The sequence below is a fragment of the Enoplosus armatus genome, chromosome 5, assembly GCF_043641665.1.
Source record: "Enoplosus armatus isolate fEnoArm2 chromosome 5, fEnoArm2.hap1, whole genome shotgun sequence".
Classification (NCBI taxonomy): domain Eukaryota; kingdom Metazoa; phylum Chordata; class Actinopteri; order Centrarchiformes; family Enoplosidae; genus Enoplosus; species Enoplosus armatus.
The window spans coordinates 11,521,871-11,548,638 of NC_092184.1; the positions used below are offsets into that span (position 1 = coordinate 11,521,871).

The 26,768-nt window shown below is 44.1% G+C and overlaps 1 protein-coding gene across 1 annotated transcript; it reads right to left on the minus strand.

The window, feature by feature from the left end:
• Positions 1-3,308: 3,308 nt before the first annotated feature.
• arhgap32a (Rho GTPase activating protein 32a) lies at positions 3,309-24,853 on the minus strand. Its single transcript, XM_070905639.1, has 21 exons — positions 24,765-24,853; positions 23,813-23,918; positions 22,637-22,728; positions 22,286-22,370; positions 15,543-15,629; positions 15,290-15,427; positions 15,012-15,104; positions 14,203-14,325; positions 14,033-14,110; positions 12,643-12,724; positions 12,378-12,527; positions 11,109-11,211; positions 10,086-10,230; positions 9,611-9,693; positions 9,004-9,111; positions 8,680-8,825; positions 8,385-8,598; positions 7,790-7,938; positions 7,542-7,616; positions 6,750-7,424; positions 3,309-6,568 (listed from the first exon to the last, which is right to left on the minus strand). Exons 1-21 carry the CDS (start codon positions 24,851-24,853, stop codon positions 4,308-4,310), a joined length of 5,082 nt encoding a protein of 1,693 aa, XP_070761740.1. The 3' UTR covers positions 3,309-4,307.
• Positions 24,854-26,768: the final 1,915 nt, after the last annotated feature.

Genomic DNA, 26,768 nt, shown 5'->3' on the forward strand with positions numbered 1-26,768 from the left:
CTCTGTTTCTCAGGCTATTATTCATCAGCTAAAAGGTCAAGAGCATTATTTGCAACACAAACTGAGCCTTGCATTGTATGGCCCAGCACACAGTCTTCTAGTTGCTTAGTCACTTTGATATGCATGTGAATGTCAAATTAAAAAAACGGAGCCCTAATAGGCAGCCATTACTGCAAGTGAGGAGCCTTTGTGTAAACCTGAGGTCTAATCACTTATTCAATCAATAAGCATTGCGGCCCTGCTCTCCTCCGCTGCTCCCTCTAAAAAGCAGCTGATTTTGTATTTCAAAAACCATGGATACACTTGAATAAAATATATATTTCTGCCCCATAGCCAGGGTCTAATTGGTTATCTGAAGTACTAACAAGGTTCTCTTGGTTGCTGTAATTAAATTAGAATCCATTGTCATGTTAACTAGGTAATTAAGTGAGCCATGGATGATCTTTCTTTCTCTTATCAGTGGCAACACTACGTCTTACAAACACGTATTGAAAGGATACAAAATCTGAGACAAGCTGGCGACTACGGCACAGAGGGGTGCAGCTTCTCCTAACTACACAATCAGTGAGATGCTGAAAAGATAACAGGAACGTGCCTAAAAGTAGAAGCAGCCATCTACTTGTTTAGCTCTTGTGAAACTCATCTCCTCACCGTCAACACAGAGGACAATGTGGCACCGAGCCAGAACGGCAGATCAGACTCTTCCTCTGTCACACTAACAAGGAAAAGCACCAAAAATGGATGCTTAAGCTTGTAATAAGCTGCGGTGCTGCTTTGTGTGCTCACTAAAACATCTATTTTAAGGCACAATTTCAAGCCATCACACAGTGCTATCTATACACAGTGGCAGCATTTTAAAAGACAATACTTCTTAATACATATTCATAAGAGGACAAAGAAATCAGCCCATATTTAGACTGATATAAATTCCAAAATAAGCCCCAGGCAGGATTCATATCTTTTTAAAGGAATATTTTAGAAGTAGAGGCTTCTACTGCACCATATTACTATTTAAATATGCTCTGCACTTCACAGTCAAAATCCATCAAAGAAACAATGAGGAAGTGTACATTCATAAAGTTCCAATAATGTTTTGTAATGGAACATTACACTGTAATGAACAACCAAAAATGGTTCTTTATGGAGCCACTAAAGTGTTGTGAACCAGAAAAACACAGCTCCTGCCATGTGCTATATTACTAATAGATCTGCAGACTGCAGTTACAGAACCATTAGGGTTTTTAAATTGTTTCCCCAGAATGTAAAGAGTCTATAATGCACAATTTTGTCCAATTCTAAAGAGTCATCTCCTCAAGTGTGTAGGGCAACTGTTATTCTGCAGATCACCTGCCCCCGGAGAGGTGACAGTCCTTTCACCTTGCAGCTGCTGGTGCTTTGGCACCACACACCTCGCACATCCCATCTCTGCATCTGGATGCCACCAGATGTTCTTGAATAATTTCTCATACAGGTGAAAGTTCCTTCCCTTTGCAGCTGAACCTCAACTTGCTCGACATTTCCTCCAATTCAGACACGTCAAGACATGCGCACGGCGCAATTTCTGCTCAGATAGTTCTTACTTTAAAACCTTCGCTGCAGCTGAGGGAGGGGAAAACCTAGAGGGAGAGCCCCCACCACCACCACTCATTTCATTTGCCCCCCTCTGAAAAATAAGACTTTAACCTGATCCTGAAAGGTAGCATGTCTCAAATGCATCACAATGTCCAAAAAGCAGATGGCTATCTAGCAGGGCAACAGTTCTTTCTCTGAAACGCTGAATAATACATGCATATCTTGCTGTGATCCAGCGAATTCAATAGCCTATAGAAAAGGATTGCTCTCAACGTAAACCATTTTGCTAGAGGCCGTTCTCTTTCCTCAGGTCCAGTCTCCCATAAATAATTTGCCTTCAACCTTCACATGCATAAAAATTGCAACTTGTTGGTTATGAGAGAGAACAGTGAGGATGCACTTTGAATGCCAATGCGGCGATGAATAAACAATGGCTCACTGCTCCAGGAGCAATGCAGAGCTGCCATGAGACATTGCTTTGACTCCACAGGCTCTCTTAATGGTTTTTGCCACAGACCAAGCCTTTCAGTCAGCTGTGAATGGGAGGCTGTTGTGATCTGGGAGGGAACACTTTAATAATTTCTAACAAAGCAACAATTCCCAGGGTACTCTGGACAACCTTGGCTGATTCCTCCTGATTATCATCCATCCAGCCACTCAGCTCACTTTAAACCATGATTGAATGGGCTTTCTATAACAACAAGCTTATGGTATGTGAGGCCTCACACTCCCTTTCAGAGCATGTCATCTACAGCGGAGGTCACCAAGGTAGTCAACTGGAGGGATCCATCACACTGAATGAATGTCTCTACATCAAATCCAGATAGTTATTATAACAATCTCCACTGAAAATTCAAAAGCAATACAAACGGTAAAATAGTCAATATCCATTGAAATGTTTCTGAACAGATATGAGGTGTCTGAGAAGCAAATCAAAGTATGCGACCCCCTATAGGTAATATAGGAGCTTTTGTCATTTCTGAAGTGCTACAGTGCCACCTGGTGGTGAGCAGACACCACTGTGGGACAGTAGCACTAACACAGTAGCTCCCTACCTGGGGGTCAGGTCAAAGGATAATTAACAGGATAAGAAAGATGGAAAAAATAGACACTTTTTAAAATTGTTTTCTGACATCTCCCTGTTTTTTTCTTTAGTTTTGCTTCTTAATGCTTCCAAAAAATATTGAAATAAAACAATCTGAGAAGGGAAAACCACTCTGTTCACTACCACCAGTTTGTGCCTCTCATGTATTGGCATGCATTCAGGTCACAGAAAATATATAAATAATAGTAATAATTTTGAACTCCCCTGTTTTTGAATCAAAACAAAGATGGCGGCCACCGGCTACCTTGGATAGGAAACAGGTAAAAGACATCTGTAACTAGCAGCCTGAAGCTATATTAGCCGCTACAAACATAACACACCTAAATGTCTGACCAATAGCTGGCAATTGAGTTGCATTGTGGGTAATGTAGGTGCCAGGTTTTGACAAGGAAGAGGAATGTGTGGAATAAAAAGATATCTATGAAGACATCTATGGTTCTGCTGCATTTTGCGAGTCTGACAATGTTATTGAAGTGCAATGCTGACTTGGTTGAGTACTATTTTTAAGGGCTGATAATGCAAAAAGGCTGGAAGCTACTGCTCTAACTCCAATTCTCTCACCCATGACACAAGAGTTCAACAAACTATAACCATTGATATAATATATCTTTATTTTTTTTTAAGACTCCCACTAAAATAACGCATTTAATAACATGTCTTAACAGAATATCCTCATCTACATGTTTGGATTTGAAATAGCATCTTTAGTGAATAAAACAACATCATAATTTATGTAAAACACCACGTTGTTAAAAGTTCCCTAAAAGAGGAAAGAAATTTTTGTGACAAAACCACAATGCCATACAAAATACACTTTTTCACCTAACTGAATGAGCTAATTTGCATTTACTGTATGTCTAGCATATTTCGCCATGGTAGCTTTGACCGTAACAGAAATCATAGCACTCATTGTTATTTTAAGATTGCATTATACAATGTGTGATAAAGAAAAGTTAGAAACAATACAAGGTTTTCTTCCATTTTGCCCCCCAAAAGTGCTAATTTAGTATTTAACAATGATTCAAAGCAAGCGGTTTCTTACAGAAAAAAATATATACTGTATATCAAGAGGCTTCATGTACACCACGTTAAGACAATGTGTTTCATACACAGTTATCCTCAAAAGTGCTTGTTGAAGTCTGAGCAGACTGGAATAGAAAACAAAATGTACAGTACATTGGCCACATGTTAGCTGTGTGATATTTATACAAATATAATACATTTAAAGTGAATGTTATTTTATACACATTCCTATACTGAAATCATATTAATAAAAGCAGTTACTTTAGCTTGTCATCTCTTGTTTAGACATTAAATAAAATAGATAAGCCATCATTTTCTCAAACATGCCTCCCATACTGTTACTTTCAAATCTCTAAATTTAAGACAATATCTGCGTATGATTCACTTTTTTCCCTTTGAGCTCCATCAAAAGCCACTGCAAAATATGAAACTACCAGCGATGGCGACAGTATGATCCGCAGCAGCAGCTTCACTTCACACTTTTTTAGCAGCTCCTGAAGGTTAAAACAAACACACTTTCAACACAACAGTCTGTTGGTCTGGCAGAGGATAAAGTGCTGTTCTCCTTTGGCCCCGATGTGGAATCAGATAAAACCAGTGGTCAGAATCACTCGTAGACCCCGGCCTCTGATCTCAGTGCAGCATGATAAAAAGCCTCGTGACCCAGAGCCTTGGAAAGCAGTCTGTGCCCGCGGGGAGACATGCAGCCCTGGCCAGGCAAATATCCGGCCACGGCTTTAGTGGATCTTGTGGGTTTAGGTTTGGGCGCTGCGTAATACCCCTCCATGTGGTCATATTGTGTGGGCCTGACTTTAGTGCTCTGAGTCCTTCTGTTGGGCTGAGTGGAAAAGGATCCCAGATGTTCAGGATCCAGAGGGGATTTGGCGTGGTGATGATAGTAGTGACGATTTTCTCTGGTGCTCTGCGACCTCCCCGGCCTCCTGAGGATGCTGGGTTTCACAATACCAGAGTAGCTGTTGACAGCGTTGGCCATCATTAATCGATCCTGGTCGTGACCTCGTCTATTACTTCTGTCATTGTGCTCGGTGTTCTTGAGGTTAGGGCAGCCCCTTTCTGGAAGAGAGGGGACTTTGCGAAGTGGTGGCTGCTGCGAGGAGCTCTCTTTGATCTGAATCCGCTTGGATGGTCCTGGCTCCGCACTTGACCGGTGAATGTACTGCTGCCTGGTGACCTCAGGGTCTGCGTGTTGAGACCTCGGTGAAGTTGGGGATGTAGCTACCACAACATTTTGGCTTTCTGTCCTGCCGGTGGAGAGGAGGCAGGCATTTCCAGGGTCTGACTTGCTTCTTGTGTGCGTTATGTCTCTGCTTCTTGTGTCAGTCGGCGAGATAGGGCTCTCATACGGAGACACAGCTGGACATGTATTTTTACGTCTGGATTTGCTCTCCTGCTTGACTGGTTGATATAGGACTCTTTCAAAAACTTCTGCATCTCTGGCCTCGTAAACAACGGTGTCCCTGCTTTGTATGTAAAGCTCCCTGTTCACAGGGGGGGGACGGTGTGGAGAGTAGTTGTAGTAATCTGATTGTCCACTTTCCCTTGTAGAGCGCATGGTGTAAGACTGACTGTGCCGGATACCGCTTGGCCGGCAGGGTTCTACATAATAGCGGGAGCCATCTACTGGGTTTATATCAGAATAGGGGCTGTAACGATAGTCAGCATGTGTGTTCTCAAACTGTGGCCGAACAGGGTGGATGCCAGTCTGAATCAGTCTCTGATAGGGCGTTTCCTGGCTCGACGTCTGCTGGACATAAAACATGGTGTCAGGGGGCAGGACTTCTGTCTCTGCCAGCTCGTAGTGACTAATCTGAGGGGCATGGAAGGAGCGAGCCCTCCGGATGGCCGGGTGCCCAGCTATTCTATCTTCTGACCTCTGCCATGAGCCTTGTTGCCGGTGGCAGCCACTGATAAGGTGCTCATCTCTACGGAAACGTCTGTACTGGGATGACAAAGGGTGCCTTAACCCTAAAGTGCTGTAGCGGCCTTCAGAGGACTGCCTGTACATGCTCTTTGGCCCAATAAGGTGATGTGGCAGAGCATCGGGCCGAGGGCAGTGAGGTGCAGGCATTCGTCCTGTTTGAATTGGCCGATGATGATGATGATTACTGTAGACATCCTCAACCAGACCTAGAGGTCTGTCCTCCTCTGGGCTGTAGTGATGGGTTGAGGGGGGCTGTAATGGACGTGGAAGGACCTCCTCGATTGAGGCAGGCATAGAGGTCTCCGCCAGAACAGCGCGGAAATTAAATACATTGATAGAGTCGGCGTTCACATATACGGGAGAAGTTGACGGGCTTGGGGCAGAGCACACAGGTTGGGTGGGTGTTGAAACACCAACGCTCTGATAAGTGGGTTCTGCTTGTGTGAGATCTCTGAGCTCTTTTTCCTCTCTTCGGTCCCTCCTCTCTGCACTGCCTTCATCCAAGCTCCCTGACCCGAGCGGACTGACGTTAGGTGTAAAATTGCACATGCTTTCCTGTCCGTCAGTGAGCTGCGAAGGATCCGAGCCGAGGTGAGCGGGTAGGAAACGAACAGGATGAGGGCAGCAGTGGCTCTCCATGGGGCTGTGCGCCGATGTTTGCCACTGGGAAGCAGAGGAGACATGGGGGCCGCAGTACTCCTGGGGGTACACTTTAAGATCGAGAACAGAGGGCCGGGGCAGCCTGTCCTGGGCGTGAGGAGCTTCCTGTCTCTGGAGAGGGTGCGATGGGACGTTGTTTCTTCTCTGGGAGCCACTGCTGGCCTTCTGGGCAGATTCGGCCAGAGCCAAAGCCAACTTGCGTGCAGCACTCGTCAAGGGAGGGTGAGGAGGGAGAACAGACACTGAACTCATAAGTCTATCTGTTCCTGGGGAGGGATAAGACAAACAACGCTACAGTATGACAGGACAAACAAAGCTATGGGTAAGACATGATGGGACAAGACACAAAAGCTTTCATAAGAAACTACAGAATGCATTATTATTTAAATAGATACTAACTATATACAGTAAATGTTATGTATGGTGTTAAAGAGGAGTGGCACTGACCTGGATCAGGCAGGTTCTGTGCAGGCTGACTGAGGTCGGTCAGGGCTGACGCCTGGCTCGCAGTGCTGAGTGGGCTGCAGTGTTGGTAGGGCGCTCTCAGCTCCTTTCCACCTGCCAGTGGAGCTTCACACCTCTCCACTGGGGGAGAAGTGGAAGGAAGGGGTGGAGGAGAGGTGGAGGAATTCTGAACATCAGCTTGCGTCTTAAAGGATTTCTTCCTGAGTTTAGGAGAAAGCGGCTTGGAGGTGACCTTCTTCCCACCTTTAAAGAGAACCGGGCTGATATCTGGAGACTGAGAGCAGCTTATGTTGTTGTTAGGAGAGGAGATGGGCTCTGATTCACTGGAACACCCTGCGCTTTTCCTCCATTTATTTCCGTCTTTGTTGTGGTGCAGCCCAGGCGTAGCTGAGGGTGGGCTGCACTGAAAAGACATGGGGTCAAAGTCCAAACTAGAGATGCCTGCAGCCGGCGGACAAAGATCGAGATCGTCCTCCTGGTGTGGAGGTGAAATACATGCTGCGGTGCGGACACGATCAGCACCATTATGACTCTCATTCAGTGGGTGGGTTCTGTGGTCGTCTTTACTTCTGGTGTTGCGTAGGTCGTCTCTACAGACGGCAGAAATGGCCTCACTAGTCGAACGAGGTCTGCGGGGGCGGTAACTCGGAGGTTCCCCTAAAATGGAAAAAAAAACAAATGTACAAGACCAGAATCTTCAACAGTCACAAAAATACAGTAAATATAAACCAGTGGGAGCCAATTGCAGTTTGCAAAATTTTAATGAATGAATACCTTCCACATTGTGCAGAGAGGTGAGAGACTCCTCACTTTTGGTCGAGCGCAATGTGCCGCTATCTCCTCTTCCACCTGGAAATGTTTTCAGGGCAAATTATTTTTCTCAATAAAATGGATCCTCTAAAAAGAACATTTCAACACATCGAACTGTCAACATTAGTTGACGAAATTCAGCAGAAGCTTTGAAAGGTACAGGTACAGAAGCTTTATGTTTTCTGGCTTTGTAACAGCAGCAGTGATCTGACCTGGCAGTGCAATGCTCTTTATCTCGTTAGGCTCGCTGGGGTGTCGCTTCAGTTTACGTTTCGACACAGACTGGGACTTGCCCAGGTGGAAAAAGGAGAGCCAGTTCCCCACAGGAGACTTCTTAGGCTTAGCAGGAGGCCGCTTGCTGCTACAACACAGAAACAAATCATCTTCAACACGCGCTGTCTCATCTAACAAAAGCTCACACAAGCAAAAAAAAAGAAAAAAAAAGAAGAAAGAAAATGACAAAAACAAAACACTGGGGCTGCAACTAATAATTACTTTTCATTATATTTTGTTTAGTGGCCAAAATGTGAAAAATCGCAATTACTCAGGTTTCAAGGTAAAAATTTGTCCGACCAACCAAAACAAAAGCTATTTAATTTTGTATTATATAAAAAAGAGAAAAGCAGCAAATCCTCACATGTGACAGATTTTAATAGCTGTAACCAGAAAATGTTTGGTATTGTGTATGTATTCTTGCTTAACAAATTACTTAAATGATTAATAAATCACTGAAAGATAGGACTAAGCACACAAACTGCAAAGCATCATGTATTATAAGTATAAAATTAAAAGTAAATATAAAACTACCTCTCCATCGGGAGCTCGATGACCGTGTGGAACTTGCCGAGCAGAGCGCCGGGTCCCTCCCCAACCTCTATGTAGTCACTGTGGGTGAGGCAGGGGGTGGTGGCCGGGGAGCCAAGCTGTGCCTGAGTGCGGGCCTGGGCCTCCTCCAGAGACAGTAACTTTGTGGACGGGGAGCAGACCAGCAGTGACTTCGGCCTTGATAAGGTGTTGTTACCTAAAAGTAAGGTGTTAGTGTGTGTTATAGATGCATATAACCTCAGATGCCACATGACGTTTTGTTTCTATTTTGACCTACCTGTGCTTTCCCGTATGATGGCATTGAGTTTAGGGCTGAAGAGAGCCTCAGTGTTGTTGAGAATAAACTCCACCACCACCGACTGGATACGCACCTCCATGAACGCAGCTGTGCCGCTAAAACAGGCCGACTCGATCTGTCTGGACCTGAAACACAGTTACAGTACAGCACAACCTATTTCACAGCTCTGGACCACTGAGACATGCCCCAGTTCACGGTCACAGAAATACTAGACACCCAGGAAATGTGGGTGTGAACGGTGCCAATTTAATTCAGTTTGCATGCAGCCATACATCTGGAATGATGAAAGTGTTCGAGAGTCACCTGAGGAGGTTAGGCGCCCAGACGATAGCCAAGTTTTTAGTGTGCATGTTGGTGATGGAGCTGAAGGTGGCCAGGTGGGAGAGGTGTCTCATGAGGTACTCCAGAGTCCTTTAGATAAAGAAAGGCTAATATTTCATATACATTTCACCTGTTATTTAAAAATATTTGCTTTTAGCCAGTAAAAAAGGTCAGTCCCAGAGTCACATGAGAGGTTCTACCACTGTTATCCTCCTTATTACCAGCAGGTGGAGTCTGAACTGTCAAAGAACTGGAGAGTTCAGTGCATCCAGTCACAAGCAGGATTAATGTCGCATTGCATGGACGTTATTATAACATGCCTATGTACAGCAGGAATGTTATGCTGTACCCAGATGAGACCATTTTTAGGACTTATTTAAAGTGGAGTTTCAAGTCTCAGAGCAGGATTTTCTATGTCTTTGAGACGGAAGTAAAAAAGGTTTTTGGTGGCACATTATCCCTTCACACAATTAAAAATGAGCATCACAGCATTGACAGTCTGATGTGTTTTATTGCAGAACTCCATTTCTAGAAACTAAACAACTCCCCTTCAGGCCACCAGGGTGCAACAGTGAGCTTTAAACCTAACCTGTAATGTGGAGGTGGCAGCTGCTGGATGACATTGTGGATTTTGACCAGCCTCTCCTCATCTGTGGCTGCAGAAACGGCCTCCTGTGAAGACAGAGGATAAAGCGCACATCACCGAGAGGGCTGATAATCGCAGCAGAGGGAGTTGCCTTAACTTTCTCGCTCTCATTCTCCCTTTTATATTCAGAGCAGCCAGTGTTTTGGCTCACTTAATCTGCTATTCAGTATTTGCGTGCACATCCCCTGCTGTTCCTAGAGAGCTCAGCGTAATGCAATGACCCCATTTTGAACAGCACTTAAAAATGAACTGAACATTTTACATTGTTTGTACGGGTTCTTTGATTATCACAGAGTAACCGGAAATGTGTCCTCTGCAGCTTTTTCTCCTCCCAATGTTTAACCGCTATGCCAGTTCCCATTCCCATATTTATCCCCAGCATAAGTCCCTGCCCCAGTTCAACTGCTCTGCGCCTTACTGAGAATCTGTCGTAGAGCTGGTAGGTGAGCAGAGGGTTGGGCAGCTCTCTGAAGTACAGCTTGCAGAGGGAGCCCACCGAGTGGATATCCTGTCTGAAGACTTCTCTGCTCAGGTCTGGGATCTGTTCTGAGTCAAACTCGTGCCTATACGGAGACAGAACGAAGAAGACGATATAGAACAGAGTGGGAGTCATCCTACTGCCCATCTGTCAGTATGAAAACACAAAAACAAGGAGGGCATTTCAACACTGTAAGCTACTTTTGACGAGGTAGTTTGCTTGGTGAATTGTCTTCTTACATTCTCTGGTTTACTTCGATAATACTGCCAAAAGCTGTTTATAAATTTATAAATCATAATTTACAAATGAACAGAGCATGATTTCCATCTCTTTGACACCTTTAATAATATTCCTCCCCAAACTAAAAAATATATTTAACAGTAGGGTGGGGGGGGGGGGGGGGGGGTCCTGTAATACCCTTAACCAGTATAAACTGTGAGAAACATCAACAAGTCACCAGATATTTATCATTTCCTAAAACACTTTCGATATGAGAACATTTATTTTGACCGGCAACCCATCAGACTATGTGCCTCCTAGTTGATTTACTAATGAGAGATTGTTTCACGAATTCCTCCTGGCAAGCATAAAATAGACGAGAGAATCATTACAGCCATTCAAAGCTGCACAGCTTGAATCTAATTGTATTTGATGGATTTCAGAAGAAGCAAAAACACTTCATGAAGAAGCAGAATCCATCATGTTGATAGTGCGCGCTACAGTTGCAGCTATTTTATTGATACTTTCTGTATATTTCCAATTACTGATTCCAAATCAGTGCTTGCTAGTGTATCAGATCAGTCTGTAATCCCACGCAGTAACCGACGCCTTGTCAGAATTGACTTAGCATCCAAGTAGCCTGCCATGCAAACACATATTTGCAGCACTGCACTTGTCAGGCTCTCTTAACACATTATTTTGGGTAAAATTTCAATCAATATGATGAACAAAATGGGCACAAACCTCAGTTTCTGGATGTTGGAGGAGATCCCGGACAGTCTGTAGATGCCGTCCACGACTCCATGTTTCTCTATGAAGTCAGCACAGCTCTTAACAACCTGTGGGACTACAGGAGACAGTGGAGAGTCAAGAGAGGCAGAAACATGAAGTTTCTGTTCAACAGGCTGAAGCACAAGATGTGATGCTCTATAATCACCGTGCTTTCATTGAGTTAAGATGTTTTAGCAAAGAAAGTTCCTCACTAAGCATTTGGAACATGTCATGACACAACAACCTATGTGTAATCTCTACTATTACAATTAAACTCAAATCATGTTGAGGAAATTAATATCAATTCAGTGGTTCCTAACCTGGGGTATGGGACGCTCATTAGAGTTGGCAATGTAAATCTGAGGGGTCATGAGATGATTAATAGAATAAAAACAGCATTTCTTCTACACAAAGTTTCTCTAGTTTTACCCTTGCAGGCCTCCAAAAATTTGATCAATCAACAATTTGATTGCAGCTCATTGCTTTCAACTCCTTGATGCCAAAGCAAAGAAAACCACCTTAACCAGGATTTTACAAATACTGAGGTCATAAATTCAAGTCACAAATTCTTATTTTCAGCAAGTTAAAAAATTATAATCCGTAGAATCCTTTATTGTTTTTTTGATATCTTAAATAGTACATTTAAATATAAATTGATGAGTCTAAAACTATGATGAGTTGATGGGTTAGGGTTAGGGTTAGTAGGGTTGATGAGTTGATGAGTAAACTTCAGAAAGAAATACAGATGACATGACTTCAGTGTCCTCAAAAGTAGCTACACACTGCAGGTAAGGTAAACCATACTTCAATTTGAGGGGCCACAAGCCGAAACAATGCTGGGAAGCACTGGTCTACATGATATTTTAGAATGGTACCCATGTAGCTTCAATACAATAATCTGCATGACATAAAGGGTTGGAGTTAATGTGAGCTTTGCCTCTATCACACCACAGGCATCAACACGTCTGATAAAAACAGAAATAAAGACGCTTTTGGCAAATCCACAAGGATCTATGCAGTAGCACATCCTGCTGGCAAACAAAACAGTAATTCACACCACCGACTCAATTTGCATCAAACATCACAGCAATGTATCACAAATCACTGAGTAATCCTTTCTTGGGGTATTTACTTTATTTGAAAATGTGAAACATTTCAGTGTGAACTGCCAGCAGGTAAGAATTTCACGACGGAAAATGAGAAAGAAAAAATAGAAAAGAAGCCATTGTCGGAATAATTTACCCTCATGTCCTGAGTTGTGGAGATGTTCCCCCAGGTCACAGCCAAACACTCTCTCTCTGAGGATACCGCGCTGCCGCAGCTTCTGAGGCGGCGGTCGAGACTTCATAAAAGTCCTCAGGAACGTTACCAGCTTCCCATGCTTCTTACACACTGATTAAGATGACACACACACATAACAGCCACTTTAAATCAATCCGTTTCACATCCCAGGAGCAAGTCTTAAATAAATCATCAAGCAGTAGGACAGACACACGCTGAAGAGTACCTGGCTTCGGCACTGAGCTTTGAACGCTGGAGGGAATCTTGTCATTTATCAGCTCAACACAGTCGCAGGGGAAGAAACCAACCTGCAAGTAGAGAGGAGAAGAAGAAGAGACAAGAGATGGTGATACACACTTGTAAGTTCAAAGGACCAGTGGGGGTGTTTAGTGCTGTGGCAGACTGTGGTAGGGTGAAGGTGCAGAAATAGGTCAGTGAGCATGAGGGTACAAGCTGCCTCGGGCTGAAAATAGCTGGTTTGCATTCTAATTGTGCAAAGCATCTTAGGGTGTCACTCAACCGCAAAGACAAAATAGCTTCTTTTTGCTGGTGTGGTTTTAAAAAACAAGGAGCTCAACTCATTCAACTCAATTTATAATCTCAATTTAACCCTTTCACGCATAGTGGTCACTACAGTGGACAGCTATTCAAAAGCTGTTTTCTTGTATATGCATGGGTTTTAATGGTGTAGTTGCACATCAACCACCACAGTGGACGCTAGTGCGTCATCCCATACACTGCCACCCACTGGCCAGCCATTGTAAGCGCAACACAAATGTCTCAAAACCAAGATGGCCAACGGAAGGCCAGAAACGCTGAGCAGCTCAGGAATACCTTGCCAATCCTTCTATAGTAGGAGACCCTAAATAAATTTATAATTTATAATAAATAGTAAATAAAATTTGGTAACATCAAGTAACAACTAAGGAGTAATACAATTGTTAAAATTTCCATTTTATTCATTGGTGTGTTAAATACATATTTCTTCAGTTGAAAACTCAAACGCATGCTGTCCATGCATGTGAAGAACTTTGTGTGAAATGAACATTTGAAAAAAATTAAGTTAAATTTTTTTTTTCATGCCTAAAGAGAAATAAAAACACTTCGTCAAAATCCTGACTGAGGCTGTCATAATTCATGCATGAAAGGGTTAAGCAAATATGAAACCAAGCAGTATGTCTTTATCTCTCAATGTGAACTCCCTGGACTCCAAAAAGTAATTTGGATGAAGAAACGTTTTATTTAAAGACACTGTGAAATGAAAAACAAATTATTCCCTTTTCCTGTAAAACATACAAATATTTTTGATGATTCATCTTTGACTCTGGGGTCGGTTAAATAAATGTATCCCAACCACATGTGATTCGGGGTGACTAGCTAACCCTGCCCATCGTATTAAAACAGCACTTGACTGTTGGCTGGTGAAATGCATCACAAAACTGAAGCTAAAGACACTTTGACTTCTGTTTCACTGTGACTTTATCATCATTATTCATCTATATATATCATGATGATAATGATGAACTATATCATCATTCCATTATCATGGAAGAGGAGACATGTTTTTCTTTCATTGTTCTCTATTAAACATAATGAATAACAAGCAGATGATTCACCTGAAAGCCATGTTTCCCTCTCCACCAGCCTGTGTCTTCTTTAGGAGGCATGTCTATGACTGACACAATGTCTCCCACCTGGATCACAAAGAGAGTGTGATGATGACACTGATCACAAGTCTGATCACATCTGAGCACAATGAAAAGGCATTATGATGGGATCATCATACCTCAAAGGTCAACTCGTCTGTGGCCTGGGCTGTGTAACGTTTGGTGACGTGTGCAGCAGCGATGGCAGGGACGTTGATTGAGGCTTCCTCAGACACCAGCAGATGGTTCCCCTTGTTGTCGATCTGGAAAAGAAAATAACATTAGAAAACATCCCGACATTTAAAAGAAACACATTTTAGCCATCTTGTTAAGAGTTTGACATGTTGGCCAAGCTTAGCTGGAAGACTGGAAGTAGAGAGAAGCAGCTGTGACAGAGGGAGACAAGCAATGCGCAACATTGGCATTTTGAATACATGAGCAGCAATACAATATGTTACTGTAGTGTGGTATTATTGATGTAATTAATTAGCATTTTTTTAAATGTTTATTGTAGGCTTGCCTTGCCAAAGCTTCAGTCTAACAGAAATCTGTGTACAGCAATAATCTTGTCAAAGAAGAGACACAAATGTGTAACAAAAAAAAAATCAAACAAAACCCTCAACACAGAATTTTCATACATCCACCATAACCGACCTCTGCACAGCATCTCCAGCTGAGGAGTGGGCACCACATATGTCTAGGTGTTGTGCACAAACCTGGCAACACTACGAGGATGTCCAGCAGATGTTCAACCAGAAACAGCCTTAAACACACAGCTATTCTGAAACCACAAAGTCTGTACAAACTGCATTTCCAAAAATGTCTGACTGTTCCTTTAACTTAACTACTTCAATATTAATGGTGAATATCAAATATTGAATTAACTTAATGGGGTCCTTCCTAGAGAGCGAATAACTGATAGCAAATGTGACAGCTGATAAGAAGATACCTCCATCCATGTTAGGACTGGACCACAGTTGATCTTGTTGTCAGCAATGGCGGAGAAGCGGGACAGGTAGGTGGCCAACATCTTGGTTACTGACTGAATGGAGACACAACATTGTCAAAATTCAGTAAAGTCTGACAACTAAAGAGTACTTTTCCACACAACATGCAACAGAACGGACTAATTTCATTACATTCAAGTGTTAATGAAGCTTCATTTCCAATCTGTAAGTAATTTATATTGCAGATAGAGATAATGGAGTTAAGGTAGCTCTGTGGTACCTCAACAGCGTCCTTTAATGCGTCGTATCTTGGCAGCTCGGTGAGCTGGGAGTAACGGCGGTCATAGATACACAAGTGCAGATGTTTGTCCAGCACCCGGAAGTCTTCGTAGGATCTCTTTACCAGCCAGTTTCGCCCCTGACAATGAGAAAGAGAGAAAAAAACTTTTGTAAGACTGAGGGAAAAAAACTGCAAAGCAATTTGAGATATGATACGATGTAGTCTATTTTCTGAATTTAGCAGGTGATGTTACCTGGCAAGTGATCTGGACCAGAAGGACCAGCTCTTTGGAGTCCAGACCAGCCTTCGGTCCTTCGTTCTGCCCTTCTGCGAAGGCCAACTACGAGCAAAAAGAAGCAGAAAAAAAGACAAGAGGAGCTCATATTGAGAGGGCCCACATTCTAAATAATGGATGCGTATAATACAACAACCTCTCTGTATGTGACCTGGTATACAAGAGGTACATCATGTCCAGCCCCATTTTTCCATTAAATAGTAAAACCACTTTTATACTGAGCAGTGGGTTTGAGAGTAGAAACCTTCAAAATTTGAGTAAAAAGAACTATGGGAAGTAATGCCTGACGCCTGAGGTATGTTGACATTTTTACAAAAGGACTTTTTTTAAAACTTCTTTTGAAATTCTGACAATATGAAAGCCTTCATGATAAAGTTTATTTGGGAAACAATAAGTACAGTATATTTCCTCTGCCACCAGCATAGAAGTGATTCATATTCTCACCATAAATCCTGCAGAATTAAATGTATAATACATAAGCTGCTAAAACATCAGTGCTTGGAGGCAGTGAAAATTTAGCACAGATTCCTTCTTCTTGTTCCTCCTCACCAATATTCTATATGCCCCAAAACTGAGAAGATCAAAGCCTCGCAGGAGTTTGGGAATACATTGATAGACATTACTGTAGAGGAGACTTCAAAGGCCTGGAAGCCAAAGGAAGTTCTGGTTATTTATAACTGTTAGCAACTCATCCAGATACACTGTTACACAACACACAGCGACCTAGTTACTGCTCAACAGTAATAAAGCAAACCAGGCTGACAAGGAACGCAGAATGAGACATTTGTTTTAGAATAAGCCATGATGGAGGAGCTCTTATTCACTGAAAGGATCCGTTTGAAATAATAGTCCAAACTAAGCATCTGAATTAAGTGCTGATGGGGGAGTCAGGAGGCCAAAAGCATGACGGGAAGCAGGATCACACAGAGAATTATAGATAAACTAAAATCCTTTTGTGGTGATGAAAAAAACTAGCTTGATTAAAAATTTAAAATATTATGAAACGAACAGCAGAAATCTGAAAGTTTGCATCAAAGGCATGCTTGAGCATCACTTTCTCTATGATGCTCACATCCCAAAGACTACCCCCTTTCAAAATAAAACATGCTAACACAGCTCAGACTTAAATCAATCAGTCAATAAATAACATAATGCAGGTAATGTTTCGGCGCAAGCATCAGGCACCAGAAGCTCAAACGAAAACATAATCGTCCACACGTTCTGGTTACCTGCCACTAATGCATCTCAGATATCCATCCACAGCTGGAGGAAGTGGCTCTTTGTGTGCAGCCGCAGTCCTGGACCTCAGTAAGCTCCTCCAACAAGCCAGTTCTTGGCTGAGGGCAGCAGAGTTTAAATGCTGCTCCTTACTCGCGTGTTTGCCGTCCCCTGCCGCCTTACGTAAAATGCTCATTCAAAGGGCTTTGGATCACCACATGCTCGCTGCTCTATTCAAAAGCAGAACATATGAAAAGAGGATGCTTCCCACTGTGTCTTAACCCCCCCTTCCTGCCTCCCTCCTTCCATCTCCTCCCTCTCCTGTACTCTGCCTCCATTGCTTTGCCCCCTCCCCCTCTCCCTCCTTTCCCCAGTGACAAAAGGGGGTTTGGCAGTAAATGGGCTCAACCGGCACACGCAGATGCACAAGCTCATCCATCATACAAAGGCAAAGCTGCACAAGATAGATAGGCGACCCCTTCTTCATTTCAAAACAATTCTCATTCATTCCCCTCTCAAGGCGAGACTGGAGCTAATCTGGAGAGGAATCAGTCAGGCAGGCTGCAGACAGAGGCAGTCGGCCGTCCTTGTGCTATTCTGCGATTAGGATACATGAGACCTGATCAGCAGCCTCCCTTCCTGCCGCCACAGTCTGTGAATATAGAGACAGGCTAATGCATCATGGGAGATACAACAAGAACAAAGACTCAGATCAAGTCAAGAAATTAACCAAAAATAACACACAGATGTAAGAATAAATTGCACAGTGGTATTTGCCCGCTGTATGTTTGTATGTGTGTGTGTGTGTGTGTGTGCAGCTTTTAGTGTCAAATGTCTCCCCAGACTGACATTTCTCTTCCAGCTCAGCTCGGCTTTTCTTCTCCCTGTGGAGCTTTTCAAGGTCACTGAAACTGTTGTGCTGCTTCACTTGCCTCCCTTCTACTGATGGAGCCATCACAGTCACGGCAACCACAGCAGGACGTGTATCCAACACACCGAGAGCATCCTGGGATTTAAGTGCCGTTCAGCCCTCTACACTGTAGTCCATTAACGCTACGTGTAGGGAGTCAGCCCTACGGCATGCATGCACTGCTCATGCACCCTTCTGTGTTGACAGCCATTGGCAGCTTCTGGTCTGTGGAGAGACGACTGCTGCACTCTGCTGGCCAGCAAACTGAACTGCACTGAGGTTAACCAGGCGGCTCACAGCCACTTCCATGCATGACTGAGCAACCAGGAGTGCCTCACTGCTTCTCATTATCACTGCTGCAAATATACTCTGACTTGAACATTTTTAAAAAACTCTATATGTCAAAATCATTTGTTGGCTGCTGGTAGTCATTAAATACATAATAAAGTCCATGACCACAGGATATTATCTGCTGTTTTGTGCTTCACGGAGACATGGCTGGGGGAAAGAACTCCCGACGCGGCGCTGCAGCTGGACGGATTCCAGCTTCTCCGAGCGGACCGCGACGCGCACCTCTCCGGCAAAACAAAGGGTGGAGGTATCTGTTTCTACATCAACAGCAGCTGGTGTAACGACGTGACAGTGATCCGACGGCATTGCTCTCCTTCCCTGGAAACTTTTTTCATAAACTGTAAACCTTACTACTCCCCCCGTGAGTTCGCTTCATTCGTTCTGGTCGGTGTTTACATTCCACCGGAGGCCAACGTGCAGGACGCACAGCGCGCACTCGCCGATCAGATACTGGAAACGGAGCGGACCAACCCGGACTCCTTAGTTATTGTCCTCGGTGACTTTAACAAAGGTAATCTCAGACATGAACTCCCCAAATACAAACAGTTTATTAAATGCCCCACCAGGGAGGGGAACACTCTGGATCACTGTTACACCACAGTCAGTAACGCTTTTCACGCCGTCACCCGCGCTGCACTGGGACACTCTGACCACGACATGGTCCACCTGATTCCCGCATACAGGCAGAAATTAAAACTTTCTAAGCCTGTTGTGAGAACTTCGAAGAAGTGGACCAGTGAAGCTGCAGAGGACCTGAAGGCGTGTTTGGACTGTACTGACTGGGATGTTTTCAGGACTGCTACCAACAGTCTGGATGAGTACACAGAGGCTGTGACTTCATATATCAGCTTCTGTGAGGACTGCTGCGTACCAACTCGGACCAGGGTGAGTTACAACAACGACAAACCCTGGTTCACAGCAAGACTGCGACAGTTGAGGTTGGAAAAGGAAGAGGCGTTTAAGAGTGGCAACAGAGCGGAGTTTAAGGAAGCCAAGTACAAGTTTAGCAAGGCGGTGAGGGAAGCTAAACGACTGTACTCAGAGAGACTACAAAACCAGTTCTCCTCCAACGACTCTGCTTCTGTGTGGAGGGGGCTCAGGCAGATCACCAACTACAAGCCAAGAGCCCCCAACTCTGCTAACGACCGACGCCTCGCCAACAGCCTCAACGACTTCTACTGTCGTTTTGAAAGACAATGGGACAGTCCTGACACCATCCCCCACACCATCACCCACCAGCTCCAGCCCAACAGCCCCAACCCCCTCATCACACCTGGGGCTGAACTCTCACACCTCCTACCACCACAGCTGCCCCCCACAGCGCCCCCCACTCCTCCAGCATCGACACCTCTGTCTGTCCTTGAAAGAGATGTGAACAGGCTCTTCAAGAGACAAAACCCGCGTAAAGCTGCTGGACCAGACTCCATCTCCCCATCCTGCCTGAAGCGCTGCGCCGATCAGCTGTCTCCGGTGTTCACGGACATCTTCAACACCTCACTGGAGACATGCCACGTGCCAGCCTGCTTCAAGGCCTCCACCATCATCCCCGTCCCCAAAAAACCAGGGCCCACAGGATTAAATGACTACAGACCCGTCGCCCTGACCTCTGTGGTCATGAAATCATTTGAACGCCTGGTCCTGTCCCACCTCAAATCCATCACAGACTCTCTGCTGGACCCCCTGCAGTTCGCCTACAGAGCCAACAGGTCTGTAGACGACGCCGTCAACCTGGCTCTACACTTCATCCTCCAGCACCTGGACTCCGCAGGATCCTATGCCAGGATCCTGTTTGTGGACTTCAGCTCTGCCTTCAACACCATCGTCCCGGCTCTTCTTCAGGACAAGCTCTCCCAGCTCAACGTGCCTGACCCCACCTGCAGGTGGATCACAGATTTCCTGTCTGACAGGAAGCAGCACGTGAAGCTGGGGAAACACGTCTCAGACTCGCGGACGATCAGCACCGGCTCCCCTCAAGGCTGCGTTCTTTCTCCTCTACTCTTCTCCCTGTACACCAACAGCTGCACCTCCAGTCACCAGTCCGTCAAACTCCTGAAGTTCGCGGACGACACCACCCTCATCGGACTCATCTCTGGAGAGGATGAGTCTGCCTACAGGTGGGAGATTGACCACCTGGTGACCTGGTGCAACAGCAACAACCTGGAGCTTAACGCTTCAAAGACAGTGGAGATGGTTGTTGACTTTAGGAAGAGCGCAGCCCCACCCGCCCCCATCACCCTGTGTGACTCTCCAGTGGACACTGTGGAGTCCTTCCGTTTCCTGGGCTCCATCATCAGCCAGGACCTCCGGTGGGAGCTGAACATCAGCTCCCTCATCAAGAAAGCCCAACAGAGGATGTACTTCCTGAGGCAGCTGAGGAAGTTTAACCTGCCACAAACAATGCTGGTTCACTTCTACACCGCCATCATTGAGTCCATCCTCACCTCCTCCATCACCGTCTGGTACGCTGCTGCCTCCACCAAGGACAGACGCAGACTGCAGCGTATCATCCGCTCTGCAGAGAGGGTGATCGGCTGCAACCTCCCATCTCTTCAGGACCTGTACTCCTCCAGGACCCTGAGGAGAGCAGGGAAGATCGCTGCCGACCCCTCCCACCCCGGACACCATCTGTTCGACCCCCTCCCCTCTGGCAGGAGGCTGCGGTCCATCAGGACCAAAACCTCCCGCCACAAAAACAGTTTCTTCCCCTCTGCAGTCAACCTGACAAACTCTCACTGACACCCCCCCGAACACTACCGCAAGCTATACGTTATATTAACGTACATCACCCCTGTCCCCACTGCGTTACATTAACGCACTCACCCCCTACTGGACACTTTATCTGGACACTTTACTTTACTTTATTCTGGTCACTGCACTGTTTGTTATTTATCTTATCTTATTTTTATTTTTATTCTTATTGTTATTTTAGCTTTTATATTCTACTTATTTGTTATCAAAACAATAGCACCTTCAGACCACAGCAAATTCCTTGTAATGTATGTTACTTGGCAATAAACAGTTTCTGATTCTGATTCTGATTCTGATTCTGATTCTGATATTCAAAGCAAGTCTTTGCAGCTATATATTTACTGGAGTTTATGAAGAGTAACAGCCATGCTATGGGCAAAGCTAAATGCTAATGTCAGCATGCTAACATGCTCACAATGGCAATGCTAAAATGCTGATGTTTAGCAGGTATAATGTTTACCTTGTTCAACTTTTTAGTTTAGCCTGTTAGCATGCTAACTAGTTAACTACTACTTAATGCAATTCATCCATGAATAGCTGCACCAAACTTCATGGAAATCCATCAAATAGTTGTCAAGACATTTCACTCTGAACCAAAAATGTCAGCCTCATGGTGGCGCTACAGGGAAAGTCAGGGGATCATTAAAGTCATTAGGATTCATCTACTGGAGCCTGAGGGAACGTCTGTACAAAAATCATGGGAATCTATCCGATAGTTCAAGATATTTCAGTGTGCACCAAAGAGGGGGACCAGCTGACACACAGACAGAGTGACATTGCCATCCCTAAAGCTGTGCCGCTTGCATGGCTAACAATCCCCAAAAAGTTGGATTCCAATATTGTGAAAATAGTGCACATCATAGCATTTATCTCCAACTACATCTAACTGTAACCAGATTTTCTCACACCCACTTTTGTTTTGTCAGAACAGGTTTTCATTTCAAAATGAGTCATCTCCTACAATTCCTGGAAAGACTCAGCTGTCTATCGAGGAAACTACTGTATCTCAGTTACTCAATGGTTGTGTGCTTAAGTCAAACTAATAAGGCAGGATCAAAGGTTTACAGAGGACAGATGAGTCTGACATTAATATACTGTAATGCAGAGGATTAACACACTGCTGGAATCGGATCACGGCTTTAATAGGAATGGGACTAATAAAATCTGTAATGGTGAAACATAATGATTTATGCATGGCAGACAAATTCATATTTTGTAGCTCTCTGATAAAAGGACACACTAACAGCTCTAATGTGACACTTCAGGAAGAAGCAGGAAAATGGAACAATGAGGGCGGGGCTCTCCACAAAAGACAAACAAGGATATTGACTCGACTGCCACGTTGCATTTCAGGAATGATGCATTTCTGGACCAATTCACCAAAATGGACCCTGAACTTGAGCCAAAAACACAATTACTGAACATAGTAACTCTCTGCTGCAGAAGTCACAGTGTAAGTATTTTCAGGGCTCACCTGAACGTTGCCAAAGTCAACAGTCTCATAGTGGAAATGGGCACACTCTGCCAACCTGGGGAAGTGACCTCTGGGGAACGTCAGCCTAAAAAAACACACAGCACAACAGCACCTCATCAGTATTCAACACACTGACACCATGATGGAGAGAAAAGCAAAGCAAAGCAAAAGAGAGCAAAAGAGGGAAAAGAAAGAGAGATGAGGCCTATGTGTGAGGGTTTGAGATGCAGCAAGCGGACTCTTCTGTCTGTGCCGCACCCGTCATTTTATAGGTCCTCATTTCCCTGGCCTGGATAAGAGCCCTGTTTTACAGCCTATAATAGCAGCAACGCTGTCACGGGGAGCACCTACTTCTTCATGTTCTTGACCTTCATGCTAGCCGTGCTGACGCAGGAGCGCAGGAGGGGCTCGGCTGGGTGCTCTGTGATGTCATCACTCCTCACCTGTCAAACAGAGAAAGCAGACATCAATAAGTGTCAGTCAGTCACAGGGCAACTGATGGAGAACAGATTGATCACCATAAAACAGTGGGGACTCTTAGACGTCTGATATAAGATTTGTACTAGAGTAGAGAGTTGTACATTTATGCCAATGTTATGTTAATGCTATATTGTGCTTATGTTATGTTACATTCTAACAATGTAATGCTGATGTTATGCTATGCTATGTTAAGCTTAAGATATTATTTTATGCTAATGTTATGATATGCCAGCTTATGCTACTATAATGTTATGCTTTGCTAAGATATGTTATGTTGTTATATACAGTATGTTATATTATGCTTTGCTTATATTATGCCACTGTAATGTTATGCTGTTTTAAGCTAATGTTATGTTAAGTTATGCTACTGTAATGTTATACTTTGCTATGTTAAGATATAGTTTGTTATGCTATGATGTGACATGTCTGTCTATGAAGTATTGTTACTAATATTATTCATATTGGTAATATTTGTGTCTTGTACTGTTATGTTTGTTTTGTCCAGTAATTTGAAAATATAACTTATAAAGAAAAGAATACATGCATAAAAAAACAAAATCTACTGTACTTAAAGTACAATTGAAAAGCTGAAGATGTTTTGTCGCTCGTCCAAGAGACTTCAAAAACTGGAGAGTAATTTCGCCACAGAGACGTAAAGAAAGAGCCACTGTGGAGGCCTATTACATAAAACTGGAGTAACCAGACGTAAACTGAGAGGGAGGGGTGATGACATCACTTGTCTGAGACAATATTGTCATAACACCTTTACCTCAGCAGTTCACGCCACCTCACTGTCATTCCCAACCTAGAGGTGAGACATCCTCAAATACAGTTTAAAGCCTGTTCACACCTTCATCACTGTGACTACAGACTCTCACATGGCTCTATGTGGCCTCACTGACATCATGGTGTGGTGACATCATGATGTGAATCACCCACACAGCCAATGCAACCTCATGGAGGACGAGCGACATGTCTGTTGGTGGGTGTTTATGTATTTTATTTGTGTAAGTAATGAGTCAGAGTAGTGTGTGTGTGGGCGTGTACCATGGCAGTGGATGTCTCCTGTAGCTGTTTCTCTTCTGGAGGATTATTGTTGGTGGCTTGAGGTAAGGCATCGTCTTTGTCCAGGTCAGTAGACTGTGGCAAATCTCTGCGGAAACAGACAGGCTATATCACATACACAAATTAAAACACAAGAAGGGTGTAATAATGTTAACATCCATGTAGTCTGGGGTTTGTAAATAAGATTTGCAGTTTTTAAAAACCACAGCAGAGGGAGCAAGTGAGGGAGATGAATTCACTATATGTGGCTCAAATCATGACATTGCACCAGCATGGCCCAAAAAAACATGTTGTACTATGTCTGTTACAATGCTAATCTGCATTAAAATATGACAAAATAATAATCTTTTCAAATCAGATAGAGATGGGAACAAATTCTTGATGCAGATGAAAGTGGTAGCATCTCTCACCATGGTGGGGTCAACAAAAAGCCATGGTGTCTTTTGTATGCGCTCAGGACAGCAAAGCTCGTCTATTCAGAGAGCCAGAAAAGCAATCCACCCACAAGGGAGAGCTTCACAAAACCTTCACTTGAAATGTGACTCAATGTATTCGGGAGTGGAGGGTGAGGTCCATTCAGCTCAACTTTTATGAGCAACAAAAGAGAGGAGAGAGACAGGCCTTGGATTTGTCACTGTGATTCAGCGTGATGAGATCAGGACATGAGGCCAAGAGCACTGACACACAGTATAATTTATGTGATCCACAGTGACAGAAATAATCACATAGACACAATGTAAATTCATAGAAAAAGCAGTGAGTTTTGAACCTGATGGAGCTTTAAACAGGTTTTCTCTCAGTCACACTGAGAACAGGGTCACGTTTCAGCCTTAAGATTACACAGCTACTACTTACTTCGTGCGGCATCTCATTACGTCTCTTTTGCATAATTCTGATCGGCTGCCATGAAGCGCAGAAAAAGAGAGTAACTCACCCCTCAAGGACGTCACTACTTCCTGGTTCACCCTGGGGTCCTGAGGCAGCATTCTCAATCACCGCGGCAACCACACATCCAGCCTCCATGATGTCGCCTGACTGCAACAGCCCGCTGTAGAGAAACGTGAGTGGGAGGGAAAGGAAGTGAGCGAGGGTGGGTGGGAGCGTCGGTAGACGAGTAGAGGATGGGAGGAAGAGTCCGATGCAATGAAGCCGCCAGACGTCAACCCACTTGAGGCTGCAGCGTGCGCGACTCTCAAGGCTAGAGTCCACAGAGCCCAGACTGTAATCTGCGATGACATCATGCTACAGTGCTGGGAGCTGCTTCAGTGATAACGCACGTCAGGCTGCAAATTCATGGGATGGTTTTCATGAGAATATCAGCTTCTTTTCAGCAGAGTACTGACAGGTTTTGGCTGGAAACAAAAACACGTCTTCCTCAAGGATTGTCATCACAGTTTCAGCTTTTTGCTTTAAACACATATTTATTGTGTACGCATTTATCTTCTTTCATTATGTGAACAATTAAAACTTGGATTATTTATTCGGATTTGGAGATGCAGCCCTATCAACCTCTATCATGTAAGGCAAAAACCCGTCGAGGTTCATATGTTGTTCACCAAACACACAGTGACATGGCACCCCTTGGCCAATTCCAGCTTTCTCACAGATTATTCAAGGTGATGCTGTCATTTTCATGCCCTTTCAACAAAAGCAAAAAAAAAATGTGCCTCATGTCTCTTCATACAAATTGAATGAAATAAAAATGGGTCAGAAAATCCAGGATCTATGTTTTTTTATGACAGAAGCTTTTGGATTTATACATGGTAACAAGGCCTGAAAAGAAGAAAAGGTTCACTGTGTGTCAACTGGTTTTACATAAATCTTATTAACCGCTTAAATATAATATTCACTAAGGTGGGTCCTGTATTAATACCAAACCCCGTCTGCTAGAGAGGACCAAATTAAGTTTTAAGACTTGGAGTTTCCATCCATCCATCCATTATCCATCCGCTTATCCTCATCCAGGGCGCTGGAGCCCAGCTCACACTGGGCTAACATATATAGACAGACAACTATTCACACTGACATCCACAGGCAATCCGTCGCCAGTCAACCCAACCTGCACGTCTTTGGACTGTGGGAGGAAACCGGAGCACCTGGAGGAAACCCACTCAGCCACAGGGAGTTCATGCTAACTCCAGCTGGCAGGTTTGAACCCAGAACCTTCTTGCTGTGAGGCAACAGTGTTAACCATGTGCCGCCCTGCCCACATGGTGCATATTCCTAAATAATGTTGTGTTTAATCGAATTGCTGCAAACCACCTGGCACACATTTTGTATATCATATTCCTTAATATACTGTTACAAAAACATATATGTGTCTGTGTATAAATGTGCCTTGACCATTTCTATCCATGAGAAGACTATTACTGGGACAGCCCCTATCAGTCCCATTATTTACCAGACTCCATTATTACTACTCCTCTCTTTGTGTACTGTAAACAAACAGAAGGAATGTCCTGATGAAGCGAAACTAGACTCTTCCGGATCTTCCTCTACAATCTTCCCATGACTGGTTTCCAAATGTATGTGGGCGCTTAACATTAAACAACGACTTTAAGGCATGTGTGGACACAAAAACCCAGCCTCTCTCAGCCACAAGTCAAGTCAAGTCCATTTTATCTAATTATATATTAATATTGCCTCAAGGGGAGCCACAGCATTAAAAAAAGTCCCTCCAATCAACACGAGGCAGTTTTACCTCTTCCCTAAGCAGGTTTGTTAATCAACATAGAAATGTTTGTAGTAACGAGTAGATTCATCAGCGCCGACCGCTGCTGTAGTAGCAGTTTCCCACCAGCCCCTCTGGCCCGCAGCCTCACTGAGTTGCTGTTGACTGACTTCCACAAAAACCCCATGACTCAGCAGAACGTGAGCAGGCAGACAGGAACACAGGCCAGATCGAGCTCCACTCTGTCCACATCTCATGCTGTATCTC

Coding starts and splice junctions, on each gene's coding strand:
- arhgap32a (XM_070905639.1), bottom strand. CDS start 24,853: ATGGAGGCTGGATGTGTGGTTGCCGCGGTGATTGAGAATGCTGCCTCA. Junction 14,111..14,202: donor CAGACGAGTTGACCTTTGAG/GTATGATGATCC, acceptor TTTGTGATCCAG/GTGGGAGACATTGTGTCAGT. Junction 11,212..12,377: donor CCACAACTCAGGACATGAGG/GTAAATTATTCC, acceptor TGTCTCCTGTAG/TCCCACAGGTTGTTAAGAGC.